The 24436-nt window shown below is 44.8% G+C and overlaps 1 protein-coding gene across 1 annotated transcript in view; it reads left to right on the forward strand.

Moving 5' to 3' along the window:
* Nucleotides 1-24436, forward strand: part of adissp (adipose secreted signaling protein) — a 126408-nt gene that overhangs the window by 32233 nt on the left and 69739 nt on the right. Inside the window, exons 2-3 of the mRNA XM_063045139.1 lie at nt 6999-7138; nt 19659-19797. Coding sequence (XP_062901209.1) covers nt 6999-7138; nt 19659-19797 — 279 coding nt within the window. The remainder of the gene's footprint in view (nt 1-6998; nt 7139-19658; nt 19798-24436) is intronic.

The following is a 24436-nucleotide window of genomic DNA, read 5'->3' on the forward strand; positions in this document are numbered from 1 at the left end:
AAACATAATAGGCAGAAAGGTCTCTGTATCTATTGTAATGATCCCATGATTCAAATGCTGGCACTCCACTTCATTAGGGTCCCAGATCATGACAGAATGGAAACAGGCCCTTTGGCTCAATGTGTTCGTACGCATCTAAATTAATCCCATTTGCACAATATCCTTTTAAACCTTTTCTACCAACGTACCTTTCGACGAGTGCCTTTTAAAAGTTGTCATGCAGCTGCCTGAACCACTTCCTCTGGCAGCTCATTCCGTATGTTCAGCACTCTTGAATCAGAATCAGGTTTACTGTCACTGGCATATGTCGTGAAATTTGTTGACTTTGCCGCAGCAGTACATTGTAACACATAATAAAAAAAAACTTCATTACAGCAAATATGTGTGTGCGTATGTATGTATATTGTCCATTCGGAAATCTAATGGGGGAGCGGATGAAGCTATTCCTGAATGATGATGTGTATGTCTTCAGGCTTCTGTACCTTTTCCTTGATTGTAGCAATGAGCAGAGGGCATAGCCTGACTGATGGGGTCCATGATGATGGATGCTGCCTTTTTGAGGCATCGATCCTCGAAAATTTCCTGGATGCTGGCAGCTGCCCCTTGGGTACCTTTTAATTCTTTCACCTTAAACCTATGGCATCCAGATTTTTGTTTTCCTTTCACTCTGTGTACATTCTATGTCCCTCATGGTTTTATAGGCACCTTTATAAGGCTGCTGCTCAGCAACACACACACACACAGTGCTGGAGGAACTCAGCAGCTCTAGCAGCATTTATGGAGGCAAATGAGCAGTCAATGTTTTGGGCCAAGACCCTTCATCAGGACTGATGGAGAAACCGGTGATGTGATATTTGGTACCTCTGTGCTTGTAATCTTGGGTCCTTCTGTTCCACAGCACTCCATAGGCTCTATGTTCACAGAAAACCTTCCCCGGTTTGATATCCCAAAGCGGAACATCATGCTGTTAACTGAGTTACATAGAAACATAGAAACATAGAAAATAGGTGCAGGAGTAGGCCATTCGGCCCTTCGAGCCTGCACCGCCATTTATTATGATCATGGCTGATCATCCAACTCAGAACCCAGCCTTCCCTCCATACCCCCTGACCCCTGTAGCCACAAGGGCCATATCTAACTTCCTTTTAAACATAGCTAATGAACTGGCCTCAACAGTTTGCTGTGGCAGAGAATTCCACAGATTCACCACTCTCTGTGTGAAGAAGTTTTTCCTAACCTCGGTCCTAAAAGGCTTCCCCTCTATCCTCAAACTGTGACCCCTCGTTCTAGACCTCCCCAACATCGGGAACAATCTTCCTGCAACTAGCCTGTCCAATCCCTTTAGGATCTTATACGTTTCAATCAGATCCCCCCTCAATCTTCTAAATTCCAACGAGTACAAGCCCAGTTCATCCAGTCTTTCTTCATATGAAAGACCTGCCATCCCAGGAATCAATCTGGTGAACCTTCTTTGTACTCCCTCTATGGCAAAGATGTCTTTCCTCAGATTAGGGGACCAAAACTGCACACAATACTCCAGGTGTGGTCTCACCAAGGCCTTGTACAACTGCAGTAGTACCTCCCTGCTCCTGTACTCGAATCCTCTCGCTATAAATGCCAGCATACCGTTCGCCTTTTTCACCGCCTGCTGTACCTGCATGCCCACTTTCAATGACTGGTGTATAATGACACCCAGGTCTCGTTGCACCTCCCCTTTTCCTAATCGGCCACCATTCAGATAATAATCTGTTTTCCTATTTTTGCCACCAAAGTGGATAACTTCACATTTATCCACATTAAATTGCATCTGCCATGAGTTTGCCCACTCACCCAACCTATCCAAGTCACCCTGCATCCTCTTAGCATCCTCCTCACTGCTAACACTGCCACCCAGCTTCGTGTCATCCGCAAACTTGGAGATGCTGCATTTAATTCCCTCTTCCAAGTCATTAATATATATTGTAAACAACTGGGGTCCCAGCACTGAGCCTTGCGGTACCCCACTAGTCACCGCCTGCCATTCTGAAAAGGTCCCGTTTATTCCCACTCTTTGCTTCCTGTCTGCTAACCAATTCTCCACCCACACCAATACCTTACCCCCAATACCGTGTGCTTTAAGTTTGCACACTAATCTCCTATGTGGGACCTTGTCAAAAGCCTTTTGAAAATCCAAATATACCACATCCACTGGTTCTCCCCTATCCACTCTACTAGTTACATCCTCAAAAAATTCTATGAGATTCGTCAGACATGATTTTCCTTTCACAAATCCATGCTGACTTTGTCCGATCATTTCACCGCTTTCCAAATGTGCTGTTATCACATCCTTGATAACTGACTCCAGCAGTTTCCCCACCACCGACGTTAGGCTAACCGGCCTATAATTCCCCGGTTTCTCTCTCCCTCCTTTTTTAAAAAGTGGGGTTACATTAGCCACCCTCCAATCCTCAGGAACTAGTCCAGAATCTAACGAGTTTTGAAAAATTATCACTAATGCATCCACTATTTCTTGGGCCACTTCCTTAAGCACTCTGGGATGCAGACCATCTGGCCCTGGGGATTTATCTGCCTTCAATCCCTTCAATTTACCTAACACCACTTCCCTACTAACATGTATTTCGCTCAGTTCCTCCATCTCACTGGACCCTCTGTCCCTTACTATTTCTGGAAGATTATTTATGTCCTCCTTAGTGAAGACAGAACCAAAGTAATTATTCAATTGGTCTGCCATGTCCTTGCTCCCCATAATCAATTCACCTGTTTCTGTTTGCAGGGGACCTACATTTGTCTTTATCAGTCTTTTCCTTTTTACATATCTATAAAAGCTTTTACAGTCCGTTTTTATGTTCTCTGCCAGTTTTCTCTCATAATCCTTTTTCCCCTTCCTAATTAAGCCCTTTGTCCTCCTCTGCTGAACTCTGAATTTCTCCCAGTCCTCAGGTGAGCCACTTTCTCTGGCTAATTTGAACTGTGTTTGCCATTTCTTGGCCCACTTACCCAGCTGCTCAAAATTTCCATGTAATTTTTCATAAGTTTCTTTACTCTCTCTTCTACCAGCTTTTTTAGTTTCATCTGCAAACTTCCTAACCATAGCTTGCACTTTTATCAACAAGCTTGTTTATGTAAATGATCATTTGATATTTTTGCAACCCAGTGAGTGCGGTGCTTGTGGCAGACCGTGGTTTGAGAAGTGAAATATCAGCTTAACGATGATCAGTCACAGTGTCAGGTTGTGACAAGCATGTAGCTAGTTCTTTAGGGAAAATAAACCTCCTGTCTGAACTTAGACTAGACTTCAGCTTGAGGTACTCCCAGCTAGTTCAAGAAACTTGCTTACTGCCCATTATGCCACTGGCGTTTAGGGCAGCAATGAAGGTCCTCCATCTCTGTCTGTATAGAAGGATTCTTCATTGCTATTTCCATCACAATTGCTTTTAGACTAGTCGGGGTCGTTGGTCCTGAGATAAACCCCTGAACCTAGAGGGCTGGTGAACCATTCTTAGTCTGGCCTCTACCCTTTGACCTGTTTGGAGTAGGTGACCCTGCCAGGAGCCAAAGCACAAGGCCTTGACTCCAGTCAACATAGCTCTTCTGGGTCATTGAGGCACGCAAGCTTCCGAACCCTATGACAAGGTTGTGGTCCTCTTGGAGATAGTTTAAGAAAGGTGCTAGTACTGTATATTGTGCACACCTTCGGATCACCTTGCCATAGTGATGAATTTAATGGTTCCCCTGGGTGCTCTGTTACCCTCTCATCACCCAAACATGTACACTGGTAGGTCCATTGGCCATTGTAAATTACTTCTGTTGTTAGACTGTAAGACATAAGCAGAATTAGACCATTTAGTCCATTGAGTCTGCTCCGACATTTAAACATGGATAATTTGTTATCTTTTTCATCCCCATTCTCCTGCCTTTTCCTGGTAACGTTTGTCACCCTTACTAATCAAGAACCTTTCAACCACTGCTTTAAGTATACCTAATGACTAAACTTCCACTGCTGTCCGTGACAACTAATTCCACAGATTCACCGCCCTCTGGCCTTTCAGTGGGACTAGAGCCATCAAATGCTCCTCATATGTTAACCCTTTCATTCTTGGGATCATGCTTGTAAACCTCTTCTGGACCCTCTCCGATGCCAGCACACCTTAGATTATATATATTGAGACATCGCAGCTTAGGGTGAACGGCGCCATTTGCGTCAGTGATCACCACAGTCGGAGGATTGTGCTGGGGAGATCCTGCAGGTGTTTTCAGTGCCAAAATAACATGATCCTAATTTACTAGCCATAGCCTGTAAGTCTTTTGAATGCGGGAGAAACCCAGGACACTCAGAGGAAATTCATGCTCCTAATTAGAGGCAGAGTAGGTTCAATGGACTGAACAGGGAGATGGGGCGTTGGGGGGTACGTGAGGGGGAGACGGGTGTGTGTGAGAAAGAATGGGTTCCATGGATAGAAGTGGGGGACTGGGATTGATGGGATCACTCTCAGAGCTGAATTGAGCCAAATGCTTCTGTCACATGAGAATGAAGTCAATTTAAGGTCAGGTAGTCGATAAACAGCTTTGACAGTGACACGTCAAAACGCTGGAGGAATTCAGCAGGTCAGGCAGTATCTGTCCGAGCACCATCCACAGTAACAGGCGAGATTTCCCAGTGGCCACCCACTTCGGTTCAACTTCCCATTCTGACGTTTCGGCCCGTGGCCTGCCCTACTTCCACGATGAGGCCATACTCCAGCTGGAAGAGCAACTCCTCATATTCTGTCTGAGTAGCCTCCAACCTGACAGCATGAATATCAGTTTCTCTGACATGATCATTTTCGCCCCCTGCCTCTTCTCTTTTTCCAGTCCCCTTTCAGGCTGCCCTCTTAACCCATTCTCTTCTCAACTGCCTGTCACCTTCCTCTGGTGCCTTCCTCCTTTCCTTTCTCCTATCATCCACTTTCCTCTCCTATCAGATTCCCTGCTCTTCAGCCCTCACTATCCACTTATCACCTCCCATCTTCTCGCTTCATTCCCCAGCTGCCTCACCACCTTAATCTGTTCTGGCTTCTTCCTCCGTCCTTTCCAGCCCTTATGAAGGGTTTCGGCTCGACTGTTTATTCCTCTCCATAGATGACCCTGACCTGCTGAGTTTCCCCAGCATTTTTTGTATGTTGCTCTAGATTTCCAGCATCAGCAGAATCTCTTGACTGTGCTACTTGTAGTGTGAGAATTTATTTTAAATTACTGCAGAACAAAAGTCACCACTTCAAAGAGCAAATCACTGGATGTGACACATTTGGGGAATGCTCTGGTGCCGTACAAATGAAAGAGTGACATATGTGAATATTGATATTGGAATTAGTTTATTATATGCCAAGGTAGAGTGAAGAACTTCATTTAATGCCATATTCAAGTTGGCTGATGACATCAGTGTTGTGGGCCGAATCAAAGGTGGTGATGAATCAGCATAAAGGAGGGAGAGTGAAAATCTGGCTGAGTGGTGTCACAACAACCTCTTACTCAATGTCAGCAAGACCTTGGAGCTGAGTGTAGACTTCAGGAGAAGGAAACCAGAAATATATGAGCCAGTCTTCATTGAAGGATTAGACGTGGAGGTGGTGAGCAACTTTAAATTCTAGGTGTTTTTATTTCAGAGGACCTGTCCTGGGCCAAGCGTGTAAGTTCAATTATGGAAAAAGCACGGCAGTGCCTCTGCTTCCTTACGAGTTTGCGGGTAAAGTCTATCACTGAGCACATCTACATGACACGCTTCTGCAGGAATGCAGCATCCATCATTGGGGACTACCCAGGTCATGCTTTCTTCTCACAGCTGCCATCAGGAAGAGTGTACAGGAGCTTCCGGACTCGCACCAGCAGGTTCAGAGATGGTTATTACCTTACAACCATCAAGCTCATGCACCCCAGGGGATAACTTCACTTGCTCTATCACTGAACTGTTCTCACATCCTATGAATTCACTTCCAAGGACTCTTCATCTCATGCTCTCGATTATTTATTACTTTTATTTATTATTATTATTATTATTATTTCTTCTTGTATTCGCACAGTTTGTTGTCTTCTGCACTTTGGTTGAATGCCCTAGTCGGGCAGTCTTTCATTGATTCTGTTAGGGTTATTATTCTAGAGATTTATTGAGTTTGCCCGGAAGAAAAATGAATCTCGGGGTTGTATATGGTGACATATTTGTACTTTGATAAATTTACTTTGAACTTTGAAAAACTTGTCTTGCATACAGATCAATTCATTACACAGTGCATTAAGGTAAAACAAGAGCAATGCAGAATAAAGTGTAACAGCTACAAAGAAAGTACAAGGTCATAACGAGGTATATTGAGATCAAGGGTCTATCTTATTGTACTTCAGGGTGGTGAATTCCTTCTCATCTCTGTTCTAAAGTGGCATCCATTTGATTATGAAGCTATTCCACTTGCTTCTAGACTCCCCCAGTATAGGAACCACTCTGTCTAGCCTTTTCAATATGTAATAGATTTCAATGAGATTCCTCCCACACCCATCATTTTTCTAAATTCTAGCGAGTGCGGGCTATCAAATGTTCCCAATACAATAATGTTTTCACTCTTGGGACACTGGACCCTTTGAATCCACTGAACCCTTCAGTACAGGCTGTATGCCATCTCTTTAATATTTGATATTTAATTTAATACTCACCTAATTTTCAGTCCTATTTCAGAAGTGTTCCGTTTAGAACCTGATGCCTGGTTCCCATAAGAGAAGATGATGACCTATCATTTGAATTATTCTGGTTATTACAGTCAATTGCACTTGGTTGGAAGCAAATTGCTTGAGGATTCCTTTCACAGAACAGTAGAACCTGGATCAATGGTGTGGTTGTAAGGAAAGGAGATCGACAAAAGGTTGCCTGTAGCTTTGAAGCTCAATGGCTCCTTGATAAGGGCTGTAGTGATTTTTGGAATTTCTCTCCTCCCAACCATTTCTGGTTTAACAATCTTACTACTTTGCCTCTTCAGGTACAAAGCCCAAAACTGGGGGAGTTCGTTTTAAACACGAGAGTCATGAAGGAACAGCCAATCACGTTCACTTCGAAGAGAAATTGCATGACTCTGTTGTCATGGTGACTCAAGAGGAAGATGGGAGTTTTTTAGTGAAGGTGAGATAATAACACATTTGACTGGTTGATCTTTTTTTTAAATGACTCCCTGGTTATATCAGTGTCTCTGACCAGCTTGGCATATGAAATTCCCAGTGCCAGCTCCCCCAAAAGAAGTATGGTTGAACGTTTTCCCTCAAACTTTTTAAGGTGATCTTCACGAAGCTTTTTAAATCCTGAAGCAGATTGACAGGGTAGATATGTGGAGAGAATGTCTCCCCTTCTCTGGGAATCCAGAGGTAGAGGCATAGTTTCGGAATGGGAGGTCACCCATTTATAATGTAATCTCTCTGAAGGGATAATGAACGTTTGAAATGCTCCCGCCCAGTGTTGTTGTAGCTAAAGGCTGATTTATACTTCTGCGTCAAATCGACGCCGTAGGTGCAGCATAGCCGCGAACCCTACGCAGAGCCTACGCGGATCCCTACGCTGTAGCTTGACATGCACCTCTCCCAAAATGTAACTACGCGTCACGGTGATGCAGACCACAACAACTGTGATTGTTCCGCTTGGCAGCATCGCATTTTCTCCTACGCTGCAATAGCTTCCAATTGGGCAACTGAAGGGTAGGGAAGGAACTCTGGCTGCAATACTTTCCATAAAGCTTTACTACAGACCTCCGAAATTATGGAGGACACATTTCACTTTCACGAAAAAAGATGCTCGCTTTAAACTTGTTCAGCCGAAGAAAGACTACCATGACCATGAAGCCTTGCATGGGCAGGTGTGTGCACATGCGCAATGTGCCCGAATTGCAGAGCGACGCAGACACACAAATGCACAAGTATAAATGCTCACAACGTGCGTAGGCCACTTGCGTAGGTTACGGCGTCCATTTGACGCAGAAGTATAAATCAGCCTTAAGTTACTGAACATGCTCAAGGTGCAGTGAAGATTTTACACTATAGGGAGCTGGCAAAAAAGTGGAGTCTAAGACCATGAAAGGGGAAAGAGTTAGAGGAACTGAGGGGAAAGATTTTCCACACACAAGATGGGGGTTTATAGAACTATCTGCCAGAGCAAGGGTTGAGGCAGGTACAATAATATTTAAAAGACATTTGGACTGATACATATCTAGGAAAATTTTGAGGTATATTTAAAGTGATAGTTGATCAGTAAGATATTCCTTTGCAATTCGTTGGATATGTGCCACGTCGTATGATGTAGCTGATCATGGTCTTTGCACGGACAAGATTGATCTTGGCAAATTTTTCTAAAGAATTGGTTTGTCATTGCTGCCTTCTGGACAGTATCTTTACAAGGATGTAATGTTGAGACTCTATAAAGCTCTTTTGAGGCCTCACTTAGAGCATTGTGAGCAGTTTGCCATAAGATATAGGAGCAGAAAGTAGGCTATTCAGCCCATTGAGTTTGCTCCGCCATTCATTCACAGGCTGATCCAATTCTTCCAGTCATCCCCACTCCCCTGTCTTCTCCCCACTGATGCCCTGGCTAATCAAGAACCTACCTATTTCTGCCTTAAATGCACCCAGTGACTTGGCCTCCACAGCCGCTCGTGGCGACAAATTCCACAGATTTACTACCCTCTGACTAAAGTAATTTCTCTGCATCTCTGTTCTAAATGGACATCCCTCCATTCTGAAGTCATACCCTCTTGTTCTAGACTCCCCTACCATGGGAAATAACTTTGCCATATCTAATCTGTTCAGTCCTTCTAACATTCAGAATGTTTCTATGAGATCCCCACTCTCTTTCTCCCCCCCCCCCACCCTCCACCCCCCACCCCATTCTCCTGAAATCTAGGGAATACAGCCCAAGAGCTGCCGGATGTTCCTCATACAGTAACCCTTTCATTCCTGGAATCATTCTCGTGAATTTTCTCTGAACCCTCTCCAAAGTCAGTATATCCTTTCTAAAATAAGGAGCCCAAAACTGCACAGAATACTCCAAATGTGGTCTTACAAGTGTCTTATAGAGCCTCAACATCACATCCCTGAAATACCTCTAGAAATGAATGCCAGCATTGCATTCGCCTTCTTCACCACTGACTCAACCTGGAGGTTAATCTTTAGGGTATCCTGCCCAAGGACTCCCAAGTCCCTTTGCATCTCTGCATTTTGAATTCTCTCCCCATTTAAATAATAGTCTGCCTGTTTATTTCTTCCACCAAAGTGCATGATCATACACTTTCCAACATTTGTTTTCATTTGCCACTTCTTTGCCCATTCCCCTAAACTATCTAAGTCTCTCTGCAGACTCTGTTTCCTCAACACGACCCGCTCCACCACCTATTTTTGTGTCATCGGCAAATTTAACCTCAAATCCATTAATCCTGGAAACCGGCAGCCAGCCAGAATAGGATCCCTTTATTCCCACTCTCTGTTTTCTGCCAATCAGCCAATGCTCCACCCACGCTAGTAACGTCCCTGTAATTCCATGGGCTCTTATCTTGCTAAATAGCCTCACGTGCGACACCTTGTCAAAGGCCTTCTGAAAATCCGAGTACACCACATCTACCGCATCTCCTTTGTCTACCCTGCTTGTAATTTCCTCAAAAATTTGCAGTAGATTAGTCAGGCAAGATTTTTCTTTCAGGAAACCATGCTGGCTTTGGCCTATCTTGTCACTTGCTTCTAGGTACTCTGTAATCTCATAACTAATGATCGATTCCAACAACTTCCCACCATTGATGTCAGGCTAACAGGTCTATAGTTTCCTTTCTGCTGCCTCCTACTCTTCTTAAATAGCGGAGTAACATTTGCAATTTTCAGATATCCGGTACAATGCCAGAATCTTATCGGTTCTTGAAAGATCATAGTTAATGCCTCCACAATCCCTCTAGCTACTTCCTTCAGAACCTGAGGGTGCATTCCATCAGGTCCAGGAGATTTATCCAACCTCAGACCATTAAGCTTCCTGAGCACCTTCTCAGTCGTAATTTTCACTGCACATAATTCATTTCCCTGACACTCTTGAACGTCCAGTATACTGCAGATGTCTTCCACTGTGAAGACTGATGCAAAATATGCATTCAGTTCCTCTGCCATCTCTGTGTTTCTCGTTACAATATCTCCAGCATCATTTTCTATTGGTCCTATAACTACCCTCAACTCTCTTTTACCCTTTATGTACTTAAAAAAGCTTTTAGTATCTTCTTTGATATTAGTCACCAGCTTCCTTTCATAATTTATCTTTTCCTTCCTAATGACCCTCTTAGTTTCCTTCTGCAAGTTTTTAAAAGCTTCCCAATCCTCTATCCTGCCACTAGCTTTGGCTTCCTTGTATGCCCTCTCTTTTGCTTTCACTTTGGTTCTGACTTCACTTGTCAGCCATGGTAATGCCCTTTTTCCATTCAAAAATTTCTCCTTATTTGGAATATATCTGTCTTGCCCACCCTTCATTTTTCGCAGAAACTCCAGCCATTGCTGCTCTGCTGTCCTTCCTGCTAGTGTCTCTTTCCAGTCAACATTGGCCAGTTCCCCTCTCATGCCATTGTAATTTCCTTTATTCCACTGAAATACCGATACATTCGAATTTAGTTTCTCTTTCTCAAATTTCAAGTGAACTCGATCATATTGTGATCACTGTTCCCCAAGGGTTCCTTAACCTTAAGCTGTCTTACCACTTCTGGATCATTGCACCACACCCAGTCCAACACAGCTGATCCCCTAGTGGGCTCGACAACAAGCTGTTCTAAAAAGCCATCCCTCAGACATTCTACAAATTCTCTTCTTGAGGTCCAGTGCTGGCAAGAGGGTGGTGAACCTGTGGAATTCATTGCGGCTGTGGAGGCCATGTCATTGGGCGCATTTAAGATGGAGGTTGATAGATTCTTGATTAGTCAGGGTTTCAACAGTTAGGCGGCGAAGATCTGAGAAAGGGGTTGAGAGGTAGATGGATCAGCCAGGATGAAATGGCAGAGCTCAACTCGAAGTGGTGAATGGCCTAATTCTGCTCCAGTGTCCTATAGTCTATGGTCAAAGGCTAATATACGAGGACATACTTTTCAGGTGATTGGAGGAAAGTATAAGGGAGGATGTCATTTTGAAGGAAAATATAGTGGGGTGCCATTTGGAGGAAAGTATAGGGGGGAATGTCATTTAGTGGAAAGTATAGCGGGATATCATTTTGAAGGAAAATATAAGGGGGAGATGTAACTTTGACGGAAAATATCGTAGGGGGGATATCATTTTGGAGGAAAGTATAGGTGGTGAGGAAAGTTGACTGAGTCTTCTGTTAGACTGTTTGAGGTAACTTATTTTTTAATCTTTCTTTCTTCTCTTCTAATACTTGTATGTCTGTGTACTTGTAATGCTACTGTAACACTGTAACTTCCTTTGCGATCAATCGAGTATCTGTTACCCCTCCGTCGGGGCGAATGTCATTTTGAAGGTAAGTATAAGGGAGGATCTTGGAGGAAGGTGTTTTTTCACAGTGGCAAGTGAATGGAACACTGCTTGGGTTGGTGGTCGAGGCAGGTACATTAGGGACATTTAACAGCGTTGAAGGAAAGTCCAAGGTGGGTGGTGAATCTATGGAATTTGTTGCCACGGCCAGCAGTGGAGGCCAAGTCATTGGATGTATTTAAGGCAGAGATTGATAGGTATCTGAGTAGCCAGGGCATCAAAGGTTATGGTGAGAAGGCGGGGCAGTGGGACTAAATAGGATAAAATGGATCAGCTCATGATAAAATGGTGGAGCAGACTCGATGGGCCGAATGGCCTACTTCTACTCCTTTGTCTTATGGTCTTATGGAAAGAACAATGGAGGGTTATGGGCTGTGTAGGAGGGAAGAGTTAGATTGATTGTGGAGTATGTTTATGTCGATTGGTACAGGGGCTGTACTGTGCAGTATGGTCCTGTGATCTAACATTTGAGGGGCTGATTGCCAGCTCTTCTGTTTACCTTCTCCGCCAACCCGTCCCACATTGCTAATCCTGCTGATGTTGCTTTGCCTAAGTGTACAGTCTTGCCAGGCTGCTCAAGGACAGGAGGTGGGCATGGCCGCCTTCCACCCTGAAGGCAACGGAGCGTGCAGCCCCAGTGAGAGATGCATGCTTAGCGAATGGCTAAAGAGTTCCACCTCGCACGGCAGTCGCCCCTTTAACACCCATAGCCCATTGACCCTTATCCGGTTGCCGCTGGTGGTAATTGGTTTATCATTATCACGTTGACCAGGTTACAAAGTCAAAGTTGAATTTATCGTCACGTGCACAGGTACAATGCAAAACCTACTTGCAGCTGAGTCACTGGCACACAGCATCATGTATGTAGCATTCTCATGAAAAAAATTAAACATAAATAATATGCAATTCTTACAGGAAACTGCAAAACACAGGAAAAAACAAAGTCCATTGCAGTTCGAAGTAAATTTATTATCAAAATACATATATGTCATCATATACAACCCTGAGATTCATTTTCTTGCAGGCATACACAGCAAATCCAAGAAACACTATCAACTCAATGAAGGACCATACCCAACAGGATGGATGAGCAACTGGTGTGCAAAGGACAACAAACTGCACAAATACAAAAAGGAAAAAAATAATAATAAATAAATAGTCAATAAATGTTGAGGATATGAGATGAAGAGTCCTTGAAAGTGAGTCCATAGGTTAGGAGAACAGTAATGTTGGGGTGGGGTGAAGTTGAGTGGAGTTATCCCTTCTGGTTCAAGGACCTAATAGTTGAGGGGTAGCAACTGTTTCTGAACCTGGTGGCGTGGGTCCTGAGGCTCCTGTACCACCTTCCTGATGGCAGCAGCGACAAGAGAGCATGGCCTGGGTCTTGGGAGTCCTTGATAATGGATGCTGCTTTCCTGCAGCAGCGCAGAAGTTGCCAACCTGCGATTGGTAGAGTTTTGCCGGTTGGTTCAAGAACCGAATGGTTGATGAGAAATAGCTGTTCCTGAACCTAGTGGTGTAGAACCTCAGTCTTTTGTGTTGCAGGCCATCCCAGGCAGATAATTCCAAACAAAGCTGAAAAGTTTTAAGGAGAATGTGGGGAGAAACTTCACTCAGAGGGCCGTGAGAGTGTGGAGCAAGCTGCCAGCGCGAGTGGTACATGCGAACTCGATTTTTGATGTCCAAGAGATGTTTGGATCAGTACATGGATGGTAGGGGTATGGAGGGCTATGGTCATGGTGCGGATCCATGGGAGTAGGCAGTTTAAATGTTTTCCCATGAACTAGATGGGCTGAAGGGCCTGCTTCTGTGTTGTACTTTTCTAATGCTCTATAAGAGTATCGACATAGTATGAACAGAAGAAGAAAACGACACAGAATATTGTTACAGGTACAAAAAAAGTGCGGTGCAGGTAGGAAGATAAGTCACAGGGGCCATTAGATGGTGGGACAAGTGTTCATCTTTATCGTACGGAAGTCATTTCAAGAATCCCTGTGGCAGTGGGATAGATGCTGTGTTTGAACCTGGTGGTGTGTGTTGAAGCCAGTGTACCTTCCATCCGCTGGAAAGCAGTACAGGCTTTTCAGCACCCACAACACTGACACCGACACCCCTGTAGCGCTGGTGAACAACAAGGGTTAAGGAGCTGAAATGTTGGGTGCCTGCTTCGAGCTTCAGTCCCAGATAGATGCTGCATTGTTTGAACTAACCTGCTGAGATTCAGATCTGCTGTTTCTACAGAGGCGTGTAGAAGGGACTGATCAAAGTGTCTGAATGTCACCAAGTAATTGCGACTGCCTAACAGATAGTGAAGACCTTTAGAGTGGCTCGCAGTGGAAGAGCTTTGATTCAGCAAAACCATGACTCAGAAGCTGGCCAGCAATATCATGAAGGATAACACCCACCCTGCTCATGGACTGTTTGTCCCACTCCCATCAGGGAGGGTGCTGTACAGCATCCACGCCAGGACCACCAGACTCAAAAATAGTTACTTTCCCCAAACAGTAAAGCCGATCAACACCTCCACCCACCAACCCATCTCACCACTAACCCACCTCATCATTTCCTGCTAGACTTACCTTATGTACAAACACTCCTGCTGCTAGCGTCACTTTATGTTAATAAACTATCTTGTAATGTTTATTGTTTTTAATTATTAATGTGTTCTTTATCTTAATGTGTTTCTTTTATATGCAGCATCAGATCCAGAGTAACACTTTTCCTTTACACACACAAAATGCTGGTGGAATGCAGCAGGCCAGGCAGCATCTCTAGGAAGAGGTACGGTCGACGTTTCAGGCCGAGACCCTTCATCAGGACTAACTGAAGGAAGAGCTAGTAAGAGATTTGAAAGTGGGAGGGGGAGGGGGAGATCCAAAATGATAGGAGAAGACAGGAGGTGGAGGGATGGAGCCAAGAGCTGGACAGTTGATTGGCAAAAGGGATATGAGAGGATCATGGGACAGGAGGCCTAGGGAGAAAGAAAGGGGGAGGGGAGCCCAGAGGATGGCCAAGGAGTTATAGTGAGAGGGACAAAGGGAGAAAAAAGAGAGAGAAAGAAAGGGGAAAAAATTTAAAATCATAAATAAATAAATAACGGATGGAGTACGAGGGGGAGGTGGGGCCTTAGCGGAAGTTAGAGAAGTCAATGTTCATGCCATCAGGTTGAAGGCTACCCAGACGGAATATAAGGTGTTGTTCCTCCAACCTGAGTGTGGCTTCATCTTTACAGTACAGGAGGCCGTGGATAGACATATCAGAATGGGAATGGGATGTGGAATTAAAATGTGTGGCCACTGGGAGATCCTGCTTTCTCTGGTGGACAGAGCGTAGGTGTTCAGCGAAACGGTCTCCCAGTCTGCGTCGGGTCTCGCTAATATATAGAAGGCCACATCGGGAGCACCAGACGCAGTATATCACCCCAACCGATTCACAGGTGAAGTGTCACCTCACCTGGAAGGACTGTCTGGGGCCCTGAATGGTGGTGAGGGAGGAAGTGCAAGGGCATGTGTAGCACTTGTTCTGTTTACAAGGATAAGTGCCGGGAGGGAGATCGATGGGAAGGGATGGGGAGGACGAATGGACAAGGGAGACGCGTAGGGAGCGATCCCTGCTGAAAGCAGAAGGCGGGTAGGGAAAGATGTGCTTGGTGGTGGGATCCCGTTCGAGGTGGCAGAAGTTATGGAGAATTATATGTTGGACCCGGAGGCTGGTGGGGTGGTAGGTGAGGACCAGGGGAACACTATCCCTAGTGGGGTGGCGGGAGGATGGGGTGAGAGCAGATGTGCGTGAAATGGGAGAGATGCTATTGAGAGCAGAGTTGATGGTGGAGGAAGGGAAGCCCCTTCCTTTAAAAAAGAAAGACATCTCCTTCATCCTGGAATGAAAAGCCTCATCCTGAGAGGAGATGCAACAGAGATGCAGGAATTGCGAGAAGGGGATGGCATTTTTGCAAGAGAGAGGGTGGGAAGAGGAATAGTCCAGATAGCTGTGAGAGTCAGTAGGCTTATAGTAGACATCAGTAGATAAGCTGACTCCAGAGACAGAGACAGAAAGATCTAGAAAGGGGAGGGAGGTGTCAAAAATGGACAAGGTAAATTTGAGGGCAGGGTGAAAGTTGGAGGCAAAGTTAATGAAGTCAACAAACTCAACATGTGTGCAGGAAGCAGCGCCAATGCAGTCGTTGATGTAGTGAAGGAAAAGTCGGGGATCGATACCAGTATAGGCTTGGAACATGGATTGTTCCACAACGCCAACAAAAAGGCAGGCATAGCTGGGACCCATATGGGTGCCCATGGCTACACCTTTAGTTTGGAGGAAGTGGGAGGAGCCAAAGGAGAAATTATTAAGGGTAAGGACTAATTCCGCTAGACGGAGGAGAGTGGTGGTAGATGGGAACTGGATAGGTTTGGAATCCATTTAATTCCATATCCCATTCTGATATGTCCATCCATGGCCGCCTCTACTGTCAAGATGAAGTCACACTCAGGTTGGAGGAACAACACCTTGTATTCTGTCTGGGTAGTCTCCAACTTGATGGCATGAACATTGATTTCTCTAACTTTTGTTAATGCCCCTCCTCCCCTTCTTACCCTATCCCTTATTTATTTATTATTTTCCCCCCCTTTCTTTCTCTATCTTTTTTCTTCCTCTGTCCCTCTCACTATATCTTCCTCTGGTGCTCCCCTCCCCCTTTCTTTCTCCCTAGGTCTCCCGTCCCATGATCCTCTCCCTTCTCCAGCCTTGTATCCCTTTTGCCAATCAACTTTCTAGCTCTTAGCAGCTCCATCCCTCCCCCTCCTGCTATCACTTCAAATCTCCCCCTCCCCCTCCCACTTTCAAATCTCTTACTATCTCTTCTTTTAGTTAGTCCTGACGAAGGGTCTCAGCTCGAAATGTCGATTGTGCCTCTTCCTATAGATGCTGCCTGGCCTGCTGTGTTCCACCAGTATTTTGTGTGTTGCTTGAATTTCCAGCATCTGCAGATTTCCTCGAGTTTGCCTCTCTTTTACACTTGTGTACTGGGAATGACATTAAACAGTCCTGAATCTCTTTAGCGTATGGAATGAGCTGTCAGTGGAAATTGTGAATGCATGTTTAATATGAACATGTAAGAGAAATTTGAATAAGTACATGGATGGCAGGGATATGGAGAGCTGTTGGCTAGCTGCAGGTCAATGAAACTAGGCAGAACAATTGTTCGGCAGGGACTAGATGGGCTGAAGGTCCCATTTCTGTGCTCTATAACTCCATCTGCCTCATAATTATCAGTCAATAAGCGTCATGAATTCAAGAGTAGAGTTCTTTTTCCAGCTGGTGACTGGGTCACACTGTGATGTGTGTTTAAAATCACAGGAGTGAACACACACGGACACGGCAGAGCTGCCAGGTGCTCTGGTATCCTCCCACAGATTAATCGGTAGGTTAATTGGTCATTGAAAATTACCCTGTAATTAGTCTAGGGTTAAATTGGGGGGGGGGGAATTGCTGTTCATGCGGTTCGAAGGGATGGAAGGGCTTTTTCCACACTGTATCTAAATAAATTTTAAAAAACCAGAGCTTATGAATTCCAGCTTGGGTATTTTACATTCTAGGAAATCTGAATCAAGGTGGTGGTCGAAGCAGAATTCTTTATGGACGTGCAAAAACAAAAATTGGGGAGGCTGTGTTAATTATTCGATAAAATGCCAGTGAGGTGGCGCAGGCAAATCCTGCAGAGTGAGCTTGATAGTTCGAACGCTGGCCACTTCTGTGGAAGTTCTCACGTCGTGCTTCAGAATGTAGGTCATGGCGTGTGTCTGTGTCGGTCTGACGTGGCAGGCAGGGTCATTCTGAGGGGCAAATGAGCTGACCGATTTTCGAAAATCCAAACTGTACAACACAAGAACAGGTCTTACAGAGGAAACACGTTTCCTATAATGGGGGGAGTCTAAGATCAAAGTTCAAAGTATATTTATTATCGAACTATATGTACTGTATATAGCCTTGAGATATGTTTCCTTACAGTGAGTCCACATCCATGAAGCAGCCAATTCGGGAGCCTATTAGCTGTAGGCCGCAACCTCAGTTCAACGCAGAGATGAATAAACTTCGCGGAGCTGCGAACTGAACTGATAGGGTCTTGATTAGTCAGGGCGTGAAAGGTTACAGGGAAAAGGCAGGAGAAAGGGTTGAGAGGATCATAAATCTGCCGTAATTGAATAGTGAAGCAGAGTCGATGGGCTGAATAGCCTAATTCTTCTATGTCTTATGGTCTTATGGAAGATCGTCACATTCTGTCTTGTCATACAGGTCATGGCCATTATGTATGAGGGAGGCTGATGTGACAGGTATGATCAGCCCAAGGGCCAAATAAGCAAACTAATCTTCAGACGTAGAACAGTACAGCTCAGGAATAGGGCCTTTGGCCCCTGATGTTAAGCTAATGACACAAATTAACTCATCCCTTCTGTATGTACATGGTCCTTATCCCTCTATTACCTGTGTGTTCATGCAGTTATTTTCTAGGTTGTTCTCTTCGGAGTGACAGAGGCTGATGGGAGGTTTATAGCGGTTTATAAGACTAAGAGGCACAGATAGAGTAGACAGACAGTAACTTTTTCCCACTTTAAAAACTCTCCTCACATCTTTGTATTCTGGTGTGTGTGTGGGTGATGTTTCAGTCATGGTCAATTTGAAGGGCAAATCAGCTGGGAAATGTCTAATATCAGAGGGCATGCATTCAAAGTGAGAAGGGGTAATTTCAAAGGAGATGTGAGGGTCATTTTTTTTTTACTCGGGGAGTGGTGGGGGCCTGGAATGTGCTGCCTGGAGTGGTGGTGAAAGCAGATACATTAGGGACTTTTAAAGAGATGTTTAGGTAAGCACATTAGATTAGATTCAACTTTATTGTCATTGTGCCGAGTACAGATACAAAGCCAATGAAATGCAGTTAGCATCTGACCAGAAATACAAAGAATAGTGTTATTTACTAAATAACTGTGAATAAAAAAAGTGCTACAGCACACAAATATAAAAGTACTGAGACAGTACAATGCGGATGCAATACTGCTTAGCGCTGTGATGTGAGGTTCAGCAGTGTCACAGCCTCAGGGAAGAAGCTCTTCCTGTGCCTGCTGGTGCGGGAGCGGAGGCTCCTGTAGCGCCTACCGGATGGGAGGAGAGTAAAAAGTCCATGGTTAGGGTGAGATGCATCCCCGATAATGCTTTTCGCCCTGCCCAGGCAGCGTTTATAGTAGATGTTCTCAATGGTGGGCAATTCGGTGCCGATAATCCGCTGGGCAGTTTTCACCACACGCTGAAGTGCTTTGCGGTCCGATACGGGACAATTGCCATATCACACTGAGATGCAGTTGGTGAGTATGCTCTCAATGGTACAGCGGTAAAAGTCGGTCAGTATCCTGGGAAAGAGGTGAGCTTTCTCCATGCTCCGCAGGAAATAAAGGCACTGTTGCGCCTTTTTGATCAGGATGGAGGAGTTCAGGGACCAAGTGAGATCCTCGGAAGTGTGGACACCAAGGAATTTGAAGCTTGATACACACTCCACTACAGCTCCGTTGATGTAGATGGGGACGTGAGTGTGGCTCCTGGCTTGCCTGAAGTCCACAATGATCTCCTTGGTCCACATGATGTGAAGGATATGGATAATGTGTAGGCGGAGGAGATTAGTTGTTTTAACCATTTGATTACTAATTTAATTGGATCGGCGCGACATTGTGGGCCAAGGGGCTTGTTCCTGGGCTGTACTGTTCTGTAGTGTAATTATCTGGTGGTTGTCTGCTGTATCCAATAACAACAGGTGAAAGAGTTTATAAAGTGAAAAACTGCACTGGGGCAGTTCTGCTCTCTTGACCTTGGAAGTCAAGGGTGGGGGAGTGGGTGGGATGGGAGTGGCTGGAAGCATGAGGAAGAATTTGATGGAAGGAAGAGTGCGGGAAGCAGGTGGGAGAGGGTGGGGGAGTAAGTTTAGGGGAAGTGGGCAGAGGGTAGAGTGGAGATAGTGGGCAGGGAGTGCAAATGGGAAAGTGGGCAGGGAAAAAGATGAGGTCGTGTGTAAGCAGTGGTTGATGAGGTGTGTGGAAGAGAGAGGAAGGAATGGGATTGATGTGAAAATGGCTTTTTTTTTCCTGAAGCACTTTCCTGTCTTGTTCCAGGTGGGATTTTTGAAGATCAGTCACAAATATGAGATAACGTTCCTGCTACCAGCCACAGAGACCTTGGGCCTGGGAGCCTGCTGTGTCCCACTGCCTAGCCTTTACCTGAAGGTGGTTGAAATTTCTCCTGTACCAGAAGGTAAGTCTCCTTTCCAGGTATTTATTTAAGGTGATATGTTACCAGTTACATACTTTAGGTGGTGAGGATAACCTGTTCCTTGCGCTTGTGGTTTACTGAATATACTGCACAAAAGTGCGGGGAGATGAACTTGAAACCACAGAAAATTGTAGACACTGCTTAGCACATCACCGAAACGTGGGCGGCACGGTAGCGTAGTGGTTAGCACAAGGCCTTGCAGTACCAGCGATCCGGGTTCAATTCCAGTCCACTGCCTGTGTACGTTCTCTCTGTGCAACAAAAATCTACCAGTTGTGGGTTAATTGGTCATTGATTAGGCTTGGATGGGTGGCACGGCTTGAAAGACTGGAAAGGACTATTTCGTGCTGTATCTCAATAATAATAATTTAAACAAAACTTCCATGGATTGCGTCCATATTTTCACTGTCAGGACAATCAAAGACCTCACCCCATCCCCCCCCCCCCCAGGCTTTCTCTCTTTCCCCTTTTTCCCCTTTTTCCCCTCTCCCTTCTGACAGAAGGTGCAAAATCCTGAGAGCATGTACGAGCAGGCTTCTATCCCAATGTTATAGGACCACTGAACGGTTCTCTAGCACAATAAGGCGTACTCTTGACTTGAGTCTAACTCATTATGATCTTGCATTTTATTGTTTACCTGCACTATACTTTCTCTCTATCTGCTGTACTTTATTCTGCACTGTTCATGTTTTACCCTGTTCTACCTCAATGCAAAGTGTAATGATTTGATCTGTATACAAAACGAGCTTTTCTCTATATCATGGTTACATTGATGATAATAAAGTAATAGCAATTCCAATTCCAATTCGCCATGGACCGTCACCTGGGAATTGGAGAAGTGCCTGAGGTGGAACGTTTGCGGGGTTAAAGAGCAGGAATAATTGGCGTGTTCATTAAATGCAAACAACGTGCCAAAGATGAAAAGGTAAGGGATTGAATCTTAAAGAAGCTCAGTCTACAGGGCTTTGCTAATGGTTCTCTAATGTACACTACAGGCCGTCCCGAAGGGGCTTACAATGAGAGAAGTAACGGTTCAATTGTAGTCACTTTTGTACTATTGGCAATGCAGTTCATTTTTGCACAGAGCAGGCTCCCACAGATAACAGTGTGATGATAACCATGTGAACTCCTGTAGAGAGAAAAATTATTGGCTAGGACCCAGAGGACAAATTGTGATGTTTAGGAGGTAGTTCTGGCAGGCAGGAGTGACTGGATAGAGACCATATACAGTTCACATGGACGGCAGGTTATTATGGGCTGAAGGGCCTGTTCCTGTGCTGCAGCCTTCGATGAAATCTCCGTCTTCGCAATGCTAGGACGTAACCACCACCTAGGAGAGTCCTCGTTTCAATAGTAAACCTGAGCGTAGTTTCCGATAGGCAGGGTTTCCCAAGCTGGGGTCCACAGACCCCTCAGTTAATGGGTGGGGGCGTGTGGTACAAAAAACAGTTGGGAAACCCTGCACCAAGACATTGGAGAAGAATTAGGCCATTCGTCGCATCATTTTTAGCTCTGCCATTCGATCATGGCTGATTTACTTTCCCTCTCAATTGTATTAGAACATTGCAGCACCGTCCAGGCTCTTTGGCCCATGATATTGTGCTGACCTTTAAACTTCTCCATCTAGCTCTTCCTTCCTGCATAGCTTCCCATCTCCCTATCATCCGTGTGCCATTCTCTTGTAACCTTTGATACCCTTGCTATTCAAGAACCTATCAACCTCTGCTCTAAAGATACCCAATGACTTGTCACCTACAGCCGTCTGTAGCAAAGAATTCTACAGATTTACCACCCTCTGGCTGAAGAATTTCTTCCTTTCCTCTGCCCTGAAGGATGTCCTTCTATTCTTAGGCTGTACCTCTGATCCTAGAGCCCTCCCTCCCCCTCCCCCCTCCACTATGGGGGCCAAACCCTCTGGAGTTTAAAAAAAAGTTGGAAGGGTAATGTCATGGAATTCTTACTGGTGTTGGATGCATTTAAAGATTGATTCCCATACTGGGAAGTCTGAATCCAAGGAATACTGCCTCTGGATGAGGAGGATTTTTTTTTAGCCAGAGGGTGGTGAATCTGTGGAAGACTGTGGAGGCCAAGTCAATGAGTATATTTATTATGGAGGTTGATAAGTTCTTAATTAGCCAAGGTGTTAAACGTCACAGGGAGAAGGAAGCAGGATGGTGTTGCTAGAATCAGTCATGATAGAATGATGGAGCAGACTCGATGGGCCGAATGGCCTCATTCTGCTCCTGTGCCTTATGGTCTTGTGCTAAAGCGATTGGCCATATTTTCAAGTGGATCAAAGCAAAACAGAGATTTTGGACTCAGTATTGTGGGAGAAAGGTGAAAACTGTCACCTGGTTTTAATGGATGACAATGCAGGCCCGAGGAACTTTGCATTTGCTTGCTGCTGCTTTATTTATTTAGCTTCCTCCGAAAGGTGTAAAGTAGGCCTCTCCCACACAGCAGGAGCCCAGATTTCACTGAGGTATCCAGCATCGGAGACTGGCCTCCGAAGCGGGCGAGACTGGGCTCTATCTGGGAGAATGGGCTGACTACACCCCTGCTGATGACATGTGGGCCTGTTTGTATGCTGACTGCCAAACTCCAGGCAGATTGGCAGTGAGCCCAGAGGCCACTGACTGACTGGCAACCCTCCAGCTTTTTGGAGACGAAGTTTCAAACCACTTACTCCACCCAGACTGAGAGAATGTTTGACTGTGCTTTCAACGAGAAAAAAACATCGACTAATCCAGTTGCTCTACCCCTGCAAGTGAGCAAGGTGATTCCTCCCACAAAACACTCCGTTTGTCACGTGCCAGTAGCTGGCGTGATTTAAAATGAAAGATAAGGAAGAAAAAGCTCATGGATTCAGCTTGCATTTCAATGCAGGTTTCACAGTCAGTCCTGTAGGGATCGGACAGCAAAGGGACTGGATTGGAATCAAACTAAAGGTAAACGCTCTGCCCTGGATGATGATAGAGGTAGATACATGGGGACATTTAACAAACTGTTGGACGCATGGATGAAAGAAAAATGGCAATGTGGGAGGAAAGGATTGGATTGATCTTGGTGTAGCTATGGGCCAAAATGCCAGTTCTGTGATGAACTTTTCTAGGTTCTAGGAGATTCCCATGGGCACAACCTAGAGTCTGTTCCTTGTCAATTCCACGACTTATAAACTGGCTTTCAAAGGGCTTTACAGCTCATGTTCTCAATATTATTTATTATTTATGTTTTTTTTTGTATTTACACACTTTGTCTCTTGTACATTGTTATTTCTCCAATTTTGTTTGCATAGTTTTCCATTGATTTTATTGTTTCTTTGTATTTACTGTGAATGCCCACAAGGAGTGAATTTTAGGGTTGTACTGTAGATGGTGACGTATGTGAACTTTGATAATAAATTTACTTTGAGCTTTTTAGAGTTTTTGAATTTTGAGTCCTGGTGGGCAGTAGTCAGCCAACCAGGCTGTTTTTTCCTGTTCTGCCATGGCTGATCTTACACCTCAGTGGCGTCTCCTACACTAACCCCATATTCCTTTATTCCTAAAATCCTTCGGCTCCCACTGCCCACCGCCACTTCCTCATCCGTCACTCCTCCTCTTCCTTGGCTGCCCTGCCTCCCCTCGTGAGGTACCAATACAATGGAAAAGCTTACTGCAGCATCTCAGGCAGTGGTGAAAGATACTGTTTTGTTACTTTTTGCACTAATGTTTTGGTTTGCAAAACCAGAGACAAGTCTATACCAGTGAATGAAGTGGACCATAGTGGTCCATTGCTGAGGTAGGTTTAAGGTTGTACAGGTTTAAGGACCTGATTGTTATAAAGTTATAGAATTCTACAGCACAGAAGCAGACCATTCAGGCCATCTAGTCTGCGAAACTATAAATCTGCCTAGTTCTATAGACCAGCACCCAGGCCTTCGCCCTCCATACCCCTCCCATCAATGTACCTATCCAAATTTATCTTAATGTTGAAATCAAATCTGTATCCATCACTTCCACTGGCAGCTTGACCCACATTCTCACCGCCCTCTGAGAAAAGATTCTCCTCGTGTTCCCTTTAACCACTTCACCTTTAACACTTAAACTATGGCCTCTAGTTCGTGCCTCACCCAACCTCAGTGTAAAAAGCCTGCTTGCATTTACCCTACCTATAACCCTCATAATTGTGCATGCCTGTGTCAAATCGCCCCTCATTCTTCTACGCTCTACGGAATAACCAAATCAACCTTTCCCTGTGACTTAGGTCTTTGAGTCCTGGCAACATCCTTGCAAGTTTTCCCTGCACTAGTTCAATTTTATGTGCATCTTCCTGTAGGTCGGTGACCAAAATTGCACGCAATACTTCAAATTATGCCTCACCAATGTCTTATAAAACTTTAACATCAGAACTGTTATACTTAATATTTTGATTTATGATGACCAGAGCTCCAAAAGCCTTCTTTTCAAACCCATCCTGGTTTATCCTCCCACTATGCAGCACATCATACTTATCTGCATTAAATTCCATCTGCCATTTTTCCAGCTGGTCCAGAACTCGTTACAGGCTTTGATAGTCTTCCTTGCTGTGCACTACACCCCAATCTCGGTGTCATCCGCAAACTTGCTGATCCAGTGTACCA

This window comes from Mobula hypostoma, chromosome 4 (genome assembly GCF_963921235.1).
Source record: "Mobula hypostoma chromosome 4, sMobHyp1.1, whole genome shotgun sequence".
In the NCBI taxonomy this organism is placed as follows: Eukaryota; Metazoa; Chordata; class Chondrichthyes; order Myliobatiformes; family Myliobatidae; genus Mobula; species Mobula hypostoma.